At 35.4% G+C, this 13,600-nt stretch overlaps 1 protein-coding gene across 1 annotated transcript in view; it reads right to left on the bottom strand.

Moving 5' to 3' along the window:
- Nucleotides 1-6,936: 6,936 nt before the first annotated feature.
- The window catches only part of Apool (apolipoprotein O like), a 74,691-nt gene continuing 68,027 nt past the window's right edge, over nt 6,937-13,600 (bottom strand). The window contains exon 9 of the mRNA XM_042668593.1: nt 6,937-7,487. Within this exon, the coding sequence (XP_042524527.1) occupies nt 7,399-7,487 (89 nt within the window). The 3' untranslated portion in view covers nt 6,937-7,398. The remainder of the gene's footprint in view (nt 7,488-13,600) is intronic.

Below are 13,600 nucleotides of genomic sequence, written 5' to 3'. Positions count from 1 at the left end.
TAGTTAATAAAAATACTAGTTAAAAAGAGGAGTATGTATGTACAAACCCAGTCCTTTATTTTTAAGAAAATGAGTGGTATATACTTAGGCTTATATGAACAATAAAACATGGAATAACTTACATCAAACTGTAAGAGTGCTTATCCTTTAGAAGGCTGTATAAAGAAGGATGAAACCTTCTATATTATATATTTACATACTGATAACTTTTTCAGTAAACATTACTTTAATAGCTAAAGCAAAAACCAAAGATATCGTATTATGAGGTAAAGGCTAACTAGGAAGGTGTAGCCATGGAAAAGGGGGAAAAAGAAGGGAACATTTCAAGATGATCAAAGGATGTATTATAAATATATATGTATATTTATACTTACACATTTACTTGTACTAATATGTTAATGTACAATCCATAATTATATATTATATGTAATATATTATATGCTGAATATTATATATGAGAATATAATGTAATTATTATATATTTTTATATATTATAATATATTCATGTATAATATATAATACAATAATTATTTAATAGAATACATATATTACTAATATATACTAATACATTATATATTCACATATTACATTAACATAATATATACATATATTTATATTTAAAGATATATTTGTTTAATATATATAATTAAGAATATATTATTATATGCCATTAATGTATTAATATGTATGTGTGCATATTTTACAAATATTATAAAATATATTAATGTATGGGTATATATTTGTGTATATATAAATATATATACACATATGTATGAATATAGCATAATGAACCCTCAAATACTACTTTACAAAGTGGGAAAGGGGAGGTGGGAATGAGAATATGGTGGAGGAGGTGAATGTTTAATATTTACTGTACAAAAACATAATTAAACCCCTTCATAATATAAGTGTGTTAAATAAAAATATAATTGTGTCCCTTTTCTCTTTTCCTAGCAAAAGAAATAGTTGGATTTGCCATGTACTACTTCACCTATGATTTGTGGATAGGCAAGGTCCTTTATCTTGAAGATTTTTATGTCATCCATGGTTACCAAGGTAAAACTGTGATAACAATATTCCTTATGAATACCTTAAAATTTAAAAAGGCCTAGTGTAATGAGGGGAGATATAGGATTTTAGTATAAATATGCTGTTATTTATGTAATTCAATTATTTTTCATGACCCCGATCACTATCCTAGTGTAGGAAGGACTCAGATCACAGATGAGAAAAATATTCTTAGTTTTCATCAACTTTTGAGTAAATCATGCTTTGACAGGTATACTTTTTTCTTGGGAATGTGATTTAACATTTTAATATGTTTATTAGCGATAGACAAGAAATATATAACCTGTCATAGAACATTAGTGACTCAATTCTTCACTTATTGTAAAAGTCAACCTAATTCTTTTGTATTATCATTTGTACTATGTACCAATAGGAAAACAATATGAAATGCATTCATGAATTGAATTTATATATATATATATATATATATCAACCAGATACAGAGTAGTTTAACATTTTATTTCTTTGAAGTAAAGCAAATAAATTTAGTGGTACTTTTCAACTTAAAAGTTTTCATTTGTGATTATCTATTTAACAGATTTAGGAATTGGAACTGAAATGCTAAGAAAAATAAGTCAAGTAAGTATTATAATTACTATTGATAGACTTCATATTATCCTTCTCTTCATCAACTATTATTTAACACAGTATAGTTAACCTCACTATTTAAACATAAATCTGACATATATATTTCAAAATTTTTTATTGAAATTAAACTGGATTTTCAAAACAGATACACAAATACTATATAAGCAATATTAAACTAAAATTTGTCTGTAACCATATCACTAGGAGGTTACAAGACAAGTTTATATATAAAATAGGTCCATGATGTGAATCACAGTGTTATAAAAAGGTATTTTTTTTTATTTTGGCAATACATGAGAAAATGTATTTTAAAGGTACATATTTTCTGTAGAATAATGATTTTGCAAATCACTTTGGGGATCTTAAAGAGAGGGGTTTTAAAGCTGGGACTTCTCTTTGTTTACAATTATAGTGTATACCAAAAGTTAATTATTATATTACTTACAAGTCTTATGCACATATCATTTGTTACATAGAATATCTCTTCATTAAAATGTTAAGGGAGACTTCTTTCCAATAAAAGTAATTTTCGTTTATTTGTTTTTACTAGATAGCCATTAGGTCCCAGTGTGGCTACATGCATTTTCTCGTTGTCCTTTCAAACCAAGATTCTGTTGATTATTATACTCATCGAGGAGCTGTAGACCTCTCCTTTGCTGAGGGCTGGCATCTGTTCAGATTTACCAGAGAAGATCTGCAGGCTATAGCAGGGGAAGAATGAAAGAAGCCGTACAACATCTTATCTGAACATAGGCTTCCACGTTTGAATGTCACCTAACAGCAGTCTGATGCTGAATAGTGTAAAATACAGCAAGTAATCATAATAATCTTGTAGATATTTCATTCTGAAGCACATTTTGCAGATAGTTAATTAACCATTATACAAATGAATATTCTAATGGCTAGTAACAAATGTGGATAAGCTCAGTTGTAGGTAATTCAAAAATCACTTATACTAAGCCGGGCGCTGGTGGCTCACGCCTGTAATCCTAGCTACTCAGGAGGCTGAGATCTGAGGATCGCGGTTCAAACCAGCCTGGGCAGGAGAGACCGTGAGACTCCTATTTCCAATAAACCACCAGAAAACTGGAAGTGGCGCTGTAGCTCAAGTGGTAGAGCGCTGGCCTTGAGCTAAAGAGCTGAGGGACAGCACTCAGGCCCAGAGTTCAAGCCCCACGACCGACAAAAAAAAAAAAAATCACTTATACTTTTCTTTGGGCTAATTTTTTTATCTATATTTCACCAAATTTAGGACATTGATTTTTTTCACATTTTAAAACATTAAAAAAAAGACATTGTAAAGATTTTTGCATGTACATAGGGAAGATTCCACATATAGCTCTGTTGTATGTTTTTCTCCTTCCCAGTAGATAGTGAGTCTCTTGTAGAAATATAATTATTTTGGTATTTTATATCCAGCTGCAACTGGTATCATAGAATATGTGAATTCCTGCTATGTACATGGATTTCACAGGCAAAGAGTATGCTTCAGCTATACTCACATGACTCTGAGAAATACTAATTGTGTGGATAATTTCATCTATATATGCTACATGCAAGGGGGTATAGAACACCTAATTCTACTTTGGAAAATTAAGAATTGACACTAGAATTGGATTTGAAGGATGGGTAGGAAATTATTTTGTGGTATACAAGACAAACATTTTAAGAGGAAACAGCAGAGGCAGAGAACAAGAGGCATAACGAGGAATGCATGTTTTCTAAGCAAATGCTATGTCATAAGTATAACATACCTTGGCAGTGGGTTGTGTAAGAATGAAGATAAGATTAGATAGTAATCTTAGATCAGACAAAAAGGGCCTTGTGTCTGGCTAAGGAGCTTGAACTTGACTCCACAGTCAATGCTGAGCTACTGAAGAATTTAGAAAGATGGCTAATTATTGATAGATAATTGTCTTGACAGATAGGCTAGAAGACTTAAGTAGCAGAAACTGTATGTTAGATCAAACTCAACATCCATGTCCAAATCCCTTAGTACTTTCCTTTTTTACCAAGGAATTTCCATGTATTTAGCTCTCTTGAGCTAAGTATGTGGCCATCTGAATTCTGATTTAGATATACAGAGAATTCTGAGCAATTTTAAGACAACCTCTCTCTCTCTCTCTCTCTCTCTCTCTCTCTCTCACACGCACACACACACACACACACACACACACACACACACACACATCTGTACTTGGACTTGAACTCCAGGCAAACACTCCTTTAGCTTTTCTGTTCAAGGCTGTCACTACCATTTGAACCACACCTCCATTTCCTGCCTTTTGTTGGTTAATTGGAGGTAAGTGTCTGAACAGATTTTTCTGCCTGTGCTAGTGTTTAAAAATTGTTTTATTATTATTATTATAAAGGTGATATACAGAGAAGTTAGTTACATAAGTCAAGTAATGAGTGCATTTCTTTTTGGACAATGTCATTCCTTCCCTTGCTCTCTCCCAGTTTTTTCCCTCCCAGCCCCACCCACAAGTTGTAAAATTCATTTTCAACATAGTGTCTAGTGAGTACTATTGCTGCATTTATTCATCTTTTGTCTGAGTTAGTTTTAAACTGTGATCTTCAGATCTTAGACTCCTGAATAGCTAGGACTGCAAGTATAAAGTTACTCGTGCCTGAAGAAAACAGTAACTTTTCTGAAAAAAAGTCAGAAATGCAGTGACTTGCATCTGTAGTACTACCCACTTTCAGGCTGAGATTTTGAGGGCTGCATTTCGATGCCAGTAAAGGCCAAAATTTCAAGAGACCCCCACTTCTCAACCAATAACTGGGTTTCAATAGTGTGCATCTGTAATCCCAGCTATAGAGGAGTTTGGGATCAAGAGGATAGTAGTTCTAGACCAGTTTGGACAACAATGTCCATGAGATTCCCATTCAATAGAATAAGCAGGGCATGGTGGTGCACAATTGTCATCTCAGGTAGGACAGCATAGCAACAAGCTGGAAGGATATCTCAACAGTAGCAAGCAGGTCAAAAAAAGTCAGAAGCATCATTTTCATATTTTTATATATTTGCACATCTGCTTTGCCCTTTCTTTCAATATGTAGGTGCTCTTGTAAGATACAGCAGCAATCTTGTGACCAGATGAGAATGCAGCATGCTATGGACATTAGAGTGGGATGTGAAAAGTCCAGACTCTTGGTGGCACTAGGAACCACTGCACAAACCCTCTCTTACCTAACACCAGGCTTTGAATCCATCTTTGTTTAAGATACTCTTAGCTGATTCACTTGCAAACAGAGCACATTCTGAAGGAAGATAGAAAAATGTTAGTTGTGAGAATAGCCAGGAAGTGACTGTGAATCCAGGAATGTGTCAATGAATGCTTGAACAAGAGGTATAAGAGCACTAGAGAAAGCAGAAATAATTTGAGAAATAAGAAATGAAGCCGGGCACTGGTGGCTCATGGCTGTAATCCTAGCTATTCAGGAAACCAAGATCTGAGGATCACTGTTTGAAGCCAGTGTGGGCAGGAAAGTCTGTGAGACTCTTATCTCCAATAAATGACTCAGAAAAGGCCAGAAGTGGAGCTGGGGCTCAAATGGTAGAGCACTAGCTTTGAACACAAAGAGGCTCAGTGACAATGCACAGGCCCCTGAGTTTAATCCCCAAAGTCTGGCAAAAAAAAGAAAGAAACAAAAAGAAATGAGAGGGACCAGATGGAGAGTGTCACTAAAAAAATATTTACTGTTTAAACTAAAAAATTAAAAAAGAAATGAGAGGGAGGCTGACATCACTTAATTTTAGACATATTGATATTAGGATAGTGAAAGGATATTAGGTAGATTTAGCTAATAATTAGATATCTAAGTTGGTCTACAGTACAGGAGAAATGTGGATATTAAAATATTACTAGTAGTGACATTAAAGTTGATTGAAAATCAGAGTATATATATGATGAAAAATAAACAAGGATTGAAGTTGAGGAACCTCCATATATAAGGGCTTCAAGAGCAAGAGATGAATGGAGAATGACAAGACAAAACAACAGAGAGCAAAAGGAGGGGTGAGTTTCAAGGAGGTAGTGAGAGTCAATAATTATCTTAAAAAATTTATGTGTGTAGGCCAGGATGTTGCAAATTACAGAAAAATTGAAAGCAAGGAAGAGAGGGATATTACTTTTTTTGTCAGTTGTGGGGCTTAAATTCAGAGCCTGAGTGCTATCCCAGAGCCTTTTTGCTCAAGCCTAGGGCTCTACCATTTTGAGCCACAGTGTTACTTCTGGTATTTTGGTGGTTAATTGGAGATGAGCCTCACAGACTTTCCTGCCTGAACTGGCTTTGAACAGCAATCCTCAGATCTCAGCCTCCTAAGCAGGTAGGATTACAGGCCTGAGTCACTGCTGCCTGGCTGGGAAATTACTTTTTACAGATGTATAGAAATCATAGGAAGATGCAGGGTATAGTGTCAAGTATAGTGACAACAGGGGATATACCATAGGGGAAAGAACATACAAAGGAAACAAAAATCACATAGTTCATTAAAAACAACAGCAAAAGACCTCGTGTCCATATCTTGGGGTTCATTTCACTTAGCATCATCTTATATGGTCATATGTACATATTTGGGAAGGGGAAGAGGAGTAACAAAATGCTGAAACAAGGACACAGAATGGACCCATTGCAACAATGAGACTCACAAGACAGTATGTTGGAAATGAACTTATAACTTTGGGGCAGGGAGGGAGAAGTGATGGAGGTGGGGGAGAGAAGGGATAGTGGGAGAACAAAGGAGGGGTTAACAATGCTCAACAAGAAATGTAATCATTACCTTACTCATGTAACTGTAACCCCTCTGTACAGCATCTTTATAATAAAATAAAATAAGGAAACCATAGGAAGATGCTCAAGAGAAAAGACACCTTGAAGGAAGAGGTAGTTTTGTCTTGATATTGTTGCTTTTGGACATAGGAAAGCTGAAGCTATTTAGAAGTTGAGGAAAAGAAATGAGTGAAAAAAGCAAAGACAGTAAAGATGAAATACAGTTCTGAAAAAAAAAAAAAAACATGGGAATGAATGAGATCAGGAGCATATTATGAAGCACTACTCTCAGGAAATGGAAATGTAACACTAAGTCTAGAAGATGAAAAGTATTTGGCAATGGTTATGTCTAGTAATTATATTTTTCTACTCTATAAAGTAGGAAGGCCAGTGAACTTTGACAGGTATGAAAGGCTTACAGGAGTTATGTAATATATAGTTCTTTTAAATACAAACATTTTAAATATTTAAGAGGAGTCAAAATTAGTAAAAGCCAAACTCACATGCCATAAAATATGGGTATTTTATTGCAGCTAAGAGAAATGAAAACATCAACAACAACAAAACAGAGAACACACCCATCTTTCTATACACCATTCTAATCCAACTGACATTTGGAAACCCGAAGCAGATACATATGTATAGATGCACATACATATTTTCAGATTTTAGTCTCATTGATGTTCACATCTTCATTCTCGTTTGTTTTTTAGTAAATTCCCTTACAAGTCATCAAATACATCATACTATTTCTACTTCTGCTGTGTCATCAATCCTTTCATATTGTTGGATTGAATTCACAATTTGTGTTTTCATCACTTACTTGACTGTGCATTTGAAGAGGTTAGGGAATCACTTCAAGGCACAGTCTAAGTATCAGTTGCCCAGTACATGATTTTTTTAAACCATCATTTACAACTTCATACATATTGCGGTTCTCTATGCTGTCTCTCTGTGCAGTCTATTTCAGCTTCTAGTGCTGTACATATCTACATCTTCTGGATGGGACTGTCCATGATCCATAAGCTTTGGGTCAGATATAAACTGTTTAGTACCTGAAAAATAATTAAAAACAAACAAGTCATTTAGCAAACTTAGTTTGGTACAGAGGACTTATCAATGAAATAAGTGATCATTTCTGTTGACAAGGACCTAATATGGGTGAAACACACAATATCTTAATATATATCAGATAATGTATATACAATGATATATATATATATATATATATATATATGAATGATATATTTAATGTGTATGTGTGTGTGTATAAAGCAGGCAGGTACATATGGAATTGTTTAAGTGACTTATAGTTTTACACAAGATGGCCAGGAAAGTCTTCTGCAAAAGTGCTATGTAAGCAAAGAACTGAAGGTGTTGAGGGGTATGTGTCCCATTGGTATGTGTGGCTAATGGCTTCCAGGATGAGCATACATCAATTGAAATGGACCCAGGGCATACCTGAAAAACTAATGTGGCTCAACAAAGCAGATAAGATGATGGGGAACAATGAGTGACATATGATCAGACTAGGTCAAAAGCCATCATTTTTATTTAAGATGAGAAGCTACCAGACAATTTTGAGTAGAGAAGCGACAGGTTGTTTTATAAGATCATTCTTGCTGCTGGGCATTGGTGGCTCATGCCTGTAATCCTAGCTACTGCTGGAATCCAGCCATCACTTTGGGCAGCAAAGTCCATGAGTGGTTAATCTCCAATTAAGTACTAAAAAGCTAGAAGTGGAGTTGTGGCTCAAGTGGTAGAGTGCTAGCCTTGAGTACAAAACCTCAGGGAACTGCACCAGAAAGAAAGAAAGAAAGAGAGAGAGAGAAAGAAAGGAAAGAAAAGAAAGAAAAAAAGGAAAGAAAGAAAAGAAGAAAAGAAAGGAAAGGAAGGAAGGAAGGAAGGAAGGAAGGAAGGAAGGAAGGAAGGAAGGAAGGAAGGAAGGAGGAAGGAAAAAGAAAGAAAGAAAGAAAGGAAAAGAAGGAGAGAGGGAGGGAAGGAGGGAGGGAGGGAGGAAGGAAGGAGGGAAGGAAGGAAGGAAGGAAGGAAGGAAGGAAGGAAGGAAGGAAGGAAGGAAGGAAGGAAGGAAGGAAGGAAGGAAGGAGCACTCTTGGTTATGGAGAAAAGATACTGCAGGGAAGTAAGGGTGGAAGCAGACATTCCAGTGAAGAAGCAGTTGCAATATTCCAGGAGAGATGCTAAGGGCTTTAATTTGGGTGACAGCTGTAGTGGGGGTGACAAAAAAGGATTAGACCTTATAATTTTGAAGGTAGAATGGACAAGATTTCCTAAATGGATTGAGTATATTGTGAAAATATGTTGTGAAAAGGAAACTAACCCCAAATCTGAAACAATGGAGCTGGTATTTACTGAGATAGGACAAAATGTTAAAGAAGCAATTTTGTGGAAATGCAGATGTTAAATTTCAGATGTCTTTCCATTTCCTAACAAATGGGGCGATGTCATTCTTTCTGATGGAGGCATAGAATTCCATTGTGTATATATACCACATTTTCTTGATCCATTCATCTGCTGAGGGGCATCTAGGTTGGTTCCATATCTTAGCTATGGAAAATAATGATGCAATGAACATAGTTGTGCTAGTAGCTTTAGTATGGTCTTGTTTGTGATCATTTGGGTAAATGCCCCAAAGTGGGATTGTTGGGTCATAGGGGAGCTCTATGTGGAGTCTTTTGAGGAACCTCCATACTACTTTACAAAGTGGTTGAAGAAGTTCACACTCCCACCAGCAATGCAGTAGGGTTCCTTTCTGGCCACATCCCCTCCAGCATCTGTTGTGTAAGTCAGGCCCAAAGAAGCATAGGTCCCATGGTTTCCCTTATTTGAAAGGTCAGATAAGATGATGTTAAGCGAAATGAACCCCCAAATAGGGACACAAGTGGTTTTTTCTTTCTTGTTATTGTTTCTAATGTATTTCTAAGGTATCATGTGATTTTTTTGTTGCTTTGTGTGTCCCTCCCCCACAGTATAAGCCCTGTTTTCACTGTATTTGATGTTGGTATCATTTGGGGATGGGAAGGGAAAAAATGTTTAAATAGGGATACAGGTGGACCCCTTGCAACAATGAGATGTACAAGACACTATGTTCAAAAACGAACTTTACAATTTAGGTGGGAGGGTGGGGGTGGGGGAAGGGGTGAGTGTAGTTGAGGAGGTGGGAGGGAAGGGATGGTAGGGGAAAAAACAAAAGAGGAGGCAACAATGCTTAATAAAAAATGTACTTCTTACCTTGCTCATGTAACTGTAACCCCTCTGTACAGTATTTTTACAATAAAAAACTTATTTAAAAAAATTTCAGATATGTTAAATTTGAATTGCTTGCTAAACATCTGCATATCAATACTGAGTAAGTAGCTAGCAATGTGAGTATAGTGTTCAGAAGAGGTATTGACTGGTTTATAAATTTTATATTCCTAGACTAATATATAGATAACATTTAAAACTATGGGACTATAGGAGACTGACTACAATCAAGGGATTACTTCAAGGAGTAGGGAGTTAAATCTGTATTAGTGATGGATTTCATGAGAACTGCTTCATGGATTTAGCAATGTGTTTATCAATGGTGAAACTGATCCAATGATTATATGTACTCAGAATGCTATTTTCATGCATTATTTCACACATGACCTAAACATTATTTTTATACAGTCACATATGCAGTAATAATATACTGGTCAATGACATACAGCAGATACAAAGTCAGTCCCATAATATTATAACTGAGCTAAAATATTTGTAGCACCTAGTGATGTCACATGCAACTCCAATACATTTCACATTTGGAGTGATGCTGATGTAAACAAAACTACCCTCTGGCAATCAAAAGTATAGCCATATATAATTCTGTATGGTAAATAGTACTTGATAATGATGATAAATGCTGTTACTGAATTACATGTATAAAATACTATGTTTTAATGATTATATCAAACTTTACTCCTGCTAGTTATAAAATGCTTACTATATCAGTATGTTATTTGATGCCAGCTGCAGCTTTAAATACTTTGCTTTCACCATGTCTCCTGATTGTAGTAAGTAGCCATACTGAATCCTGACCTAACCATTTAAGTTTGTCTAAGTACACTGTGATGTTGGCACAATGGTGAAATCATCTAATGACACATTTCTCAAAATGCATCCTTGTTCTTAAGCATTGTGTGACTATGTTATAGTTATTACCCAAATAAGAAATTTTAATTCAGAGAGTAACTTGACCAGTGTCATTCAGCTGCTAAGAGGCAGAGTCAGGACTGAAGCCAAGTTCATATAAACCCAACACAACAACCCTGGCACTTCTGAAAATAGGAGTTATAGTAACAATCTCATATATTTTTTAGTATTAAAGATAATGGATGCCTAGTGGTACATACTGTGTGCATGGTGAGTGGGAATGAGATCACTTTTTTTTCTGTGCTGTACCTGGGTACCATGCCTGTGTAGAATCTGGGCACTTTCTCTGAGCTTTTTTTTTGCTCAAGGCTAGCACTCTACCACTCTACCACAGCGCCACTTCCGACATTTTGGTAGTTAACTGGAGATAAGAGTCTCGTGGAATTTCCTGTCCAGTCTGGCTTTGAACTGCAACCCTTAGATCTTATCTTTCTGAGTAAGCTAGGATTACAGGTGTGAGTCACTGGCACCCAGTGAGATAACTATTTTTTATATTTGCTTTATAATATAATAGTAAAAGTATTTCTTCTGAAGTTAAAAAAATTTTAATATGCTTTTTTTCCCCAATGTGACTAATGTGTAAATGATTTCTTACATTTCTGAGCCATACTTTTCCCTAAGGAATGGTTCATTTTCAGTTATTTCTTTTTGTTTATTTCTTTCTTAGGACTTCACATTTGCCATGCAGCCACTCTTCCAGTTGAACCATGCTTCTAGCCCTGTTTTTGCCCTTTTTTGGTGTGTGCTGATTCTGGGGCATGAACCTAGGGCTTAGATGCTGTCCTTTAGATTTTTTGCTCATGGGTGGCACTCTACCACTTGTGCCACAGCTTTTTGGTGGTTATTTGGAGATTAGTCTCATGGATTTTCCTACCAGGGCTGGTTTCAAATTGTGATCCTCAGATTTTAGCCACTAGGATTATACTCATGATCCACTGGTGCCAGGCTCCTTGGTTATTTTTAAGGTAGGATTTTGCTTTATGTCTGGTCAGCCTAGGCTAAGATTCTTCTACTTGTGGATGACATGTGCCACCACCAAACCTCGCCAGTGGTTGATATGGAGTGTCACAAACTTCTTTGTGCTCAGGCTAGCCTCAAAACATGATTACAGGGGACCATAGTTACCAACTTTTCACATTTTATTAAAAAAATGAGGGAGAAAAATTATAGTAGAATGCTTTATCTTATACCTGTTTTTACTTTAACTTTATGTCATTTTTTAAAATATCCCTTTTGTACATGGTGGTAGTGGGGCTTGAACTCAGGGCTGTGAGCTCCTCTTGGCTTTTTGGTTCAAAGTTGTGCTCTACCACCAACAGCTATACTTTCAGTTCCTATGAATATCTTTTTTAGAGACATTTTAGATTCCATAAACTGTGATATACTTATAAGTAACATGAGTAAACATTAAAAATACAACCAGGTCATAAGTGTTCATTACTCATAACAGCACTGTCGTTCTCCATAGATTAGGAATTCTTAACCTCAGGTGCATTTGATGGTCTATTTTGGACCAAGATATCCTTTAACTGGGATGGGGATATTTTTTTGATAGTTAAAAAATGATTATATATTATTTTCTTTAAGTAGTGCATCTAGAGGATGAGGAAATATGTCTTCATCTTCACTAATCTGAACATAGGCATTTTATTCAGTAACAAATATAGGCAACAAAACCAAGCAGTTTTATAAGTACCTTACATTTTACATCACAAAGGAAACACACATATATTTTAAAATTGCATTATGGTTACTACCTTATACTATGTAAAATTACTGTTACATGAAAAATAGTATTAAATTCTATTATTACATATTATTGCTTTCTACATTTAAAGATAACCAAGGTAATCATATATTACTATGTGCTTTTTTCATTTGAAAACTACTCTGTGAAGGGGTCTTATTACAAAAAGCTTAAGAGTCCGCCATTACTTTCGCTCTCATCATGTTTTCTCAAATGCATTTCAAATGCCTCCTGCCGGAAGTAATTGCTTAGTAGAAGTGAAAAGTTTGCTTTCATCTCCAGATGTGATAATTTTATGTATCCTTTTTTGTTTTTTTCTCTGTCGGTCCTGGGGCTGAACTCTGAGCCTTGGCACTGTCCCTCAGCATTTCAGCTCAAGGCTAGCACTCTACCACTTGAGCCATAGTGCCACTTCCAGCTTTTTCTGCTTATGTGGTACTGAGGAATTGAACCCAGGGCCTCATGCATGCAAGGCAAGCACTCCACCACTGAGCTACCTTCCCAGCTCCTATGTGTCTTTATATATCAACAGTTTTTAGTGTAATAAATTTGCTAAGTTCTCTACTGCTTCTGTTTACTTCCTCAATTTATATTCTTGTCCAGAATCTGGCCAAAGATTCCATTCATTTGAATTTCCTGGATTGCAAAGGTCTTTTGCCATTAGAACTCCATTCCTCAAAATTCCTGAAAAGATTTCAAGATTTTAATTTATCCACCCGTATGTAAGATACTACTAATTAGAGAAATAATTCCCTGGAGAAATTTTCCTAAAAGAAATGTTTATAAGCCTCATCTCTGGAATTTATATTTATAATTTTTAGGTAGAGTATAGGGTTATTTTGGAAAAAAAACTCTCAAGTAATTGTAGTTCACTCTGATTTAGATTAATTGGCCTAGGACATACAATTTCTATCTTTGAAAAGCATTATCTCGGTGGGGGGGGAAACTGGGGGGGGTGAGAAAATGGGAGAAAAACAAGGGAGGAGTTAACAATGTTCCACAAGATATATATTCATTACCTTATGTATATAACTGTAACCCCTCTGTACCTCACCTTGGCAAAATTTAAAAAAAATATAAAAAGAAAAGCATCATTTCATGCTCATCAAAGTAATTAAGGATTGTACTTTCTGTTAAATATTTTCAACAGGGAAATATTTTCTTGAATTTCAATGCTCTAGGCATTATGATGCTTCCCTTTGCCTTTTTTATCATGATGCTTCC

Source organism: Dipodomys spectabilis, unplaced genomic scaffold (assembly GCF_019054845.1).
Source record: "Dipodomys spectabilis isolate Male_0828 unplaced genomic scaffold, ASM1905484v1 ptg000459l, whole genome shotgun sequence".
NCBI classification, from domain to species: Eukaryota; Metazoa; Chordata; class Mammalia; order Rodentia; family Heteromyidae; genus Dipodomys; species Dipodomys spectabilis.
Note: the sequence above shows the minus strand (reverse complement) of the source record. Positions and strands in the feature narration are given on the sequence as shown.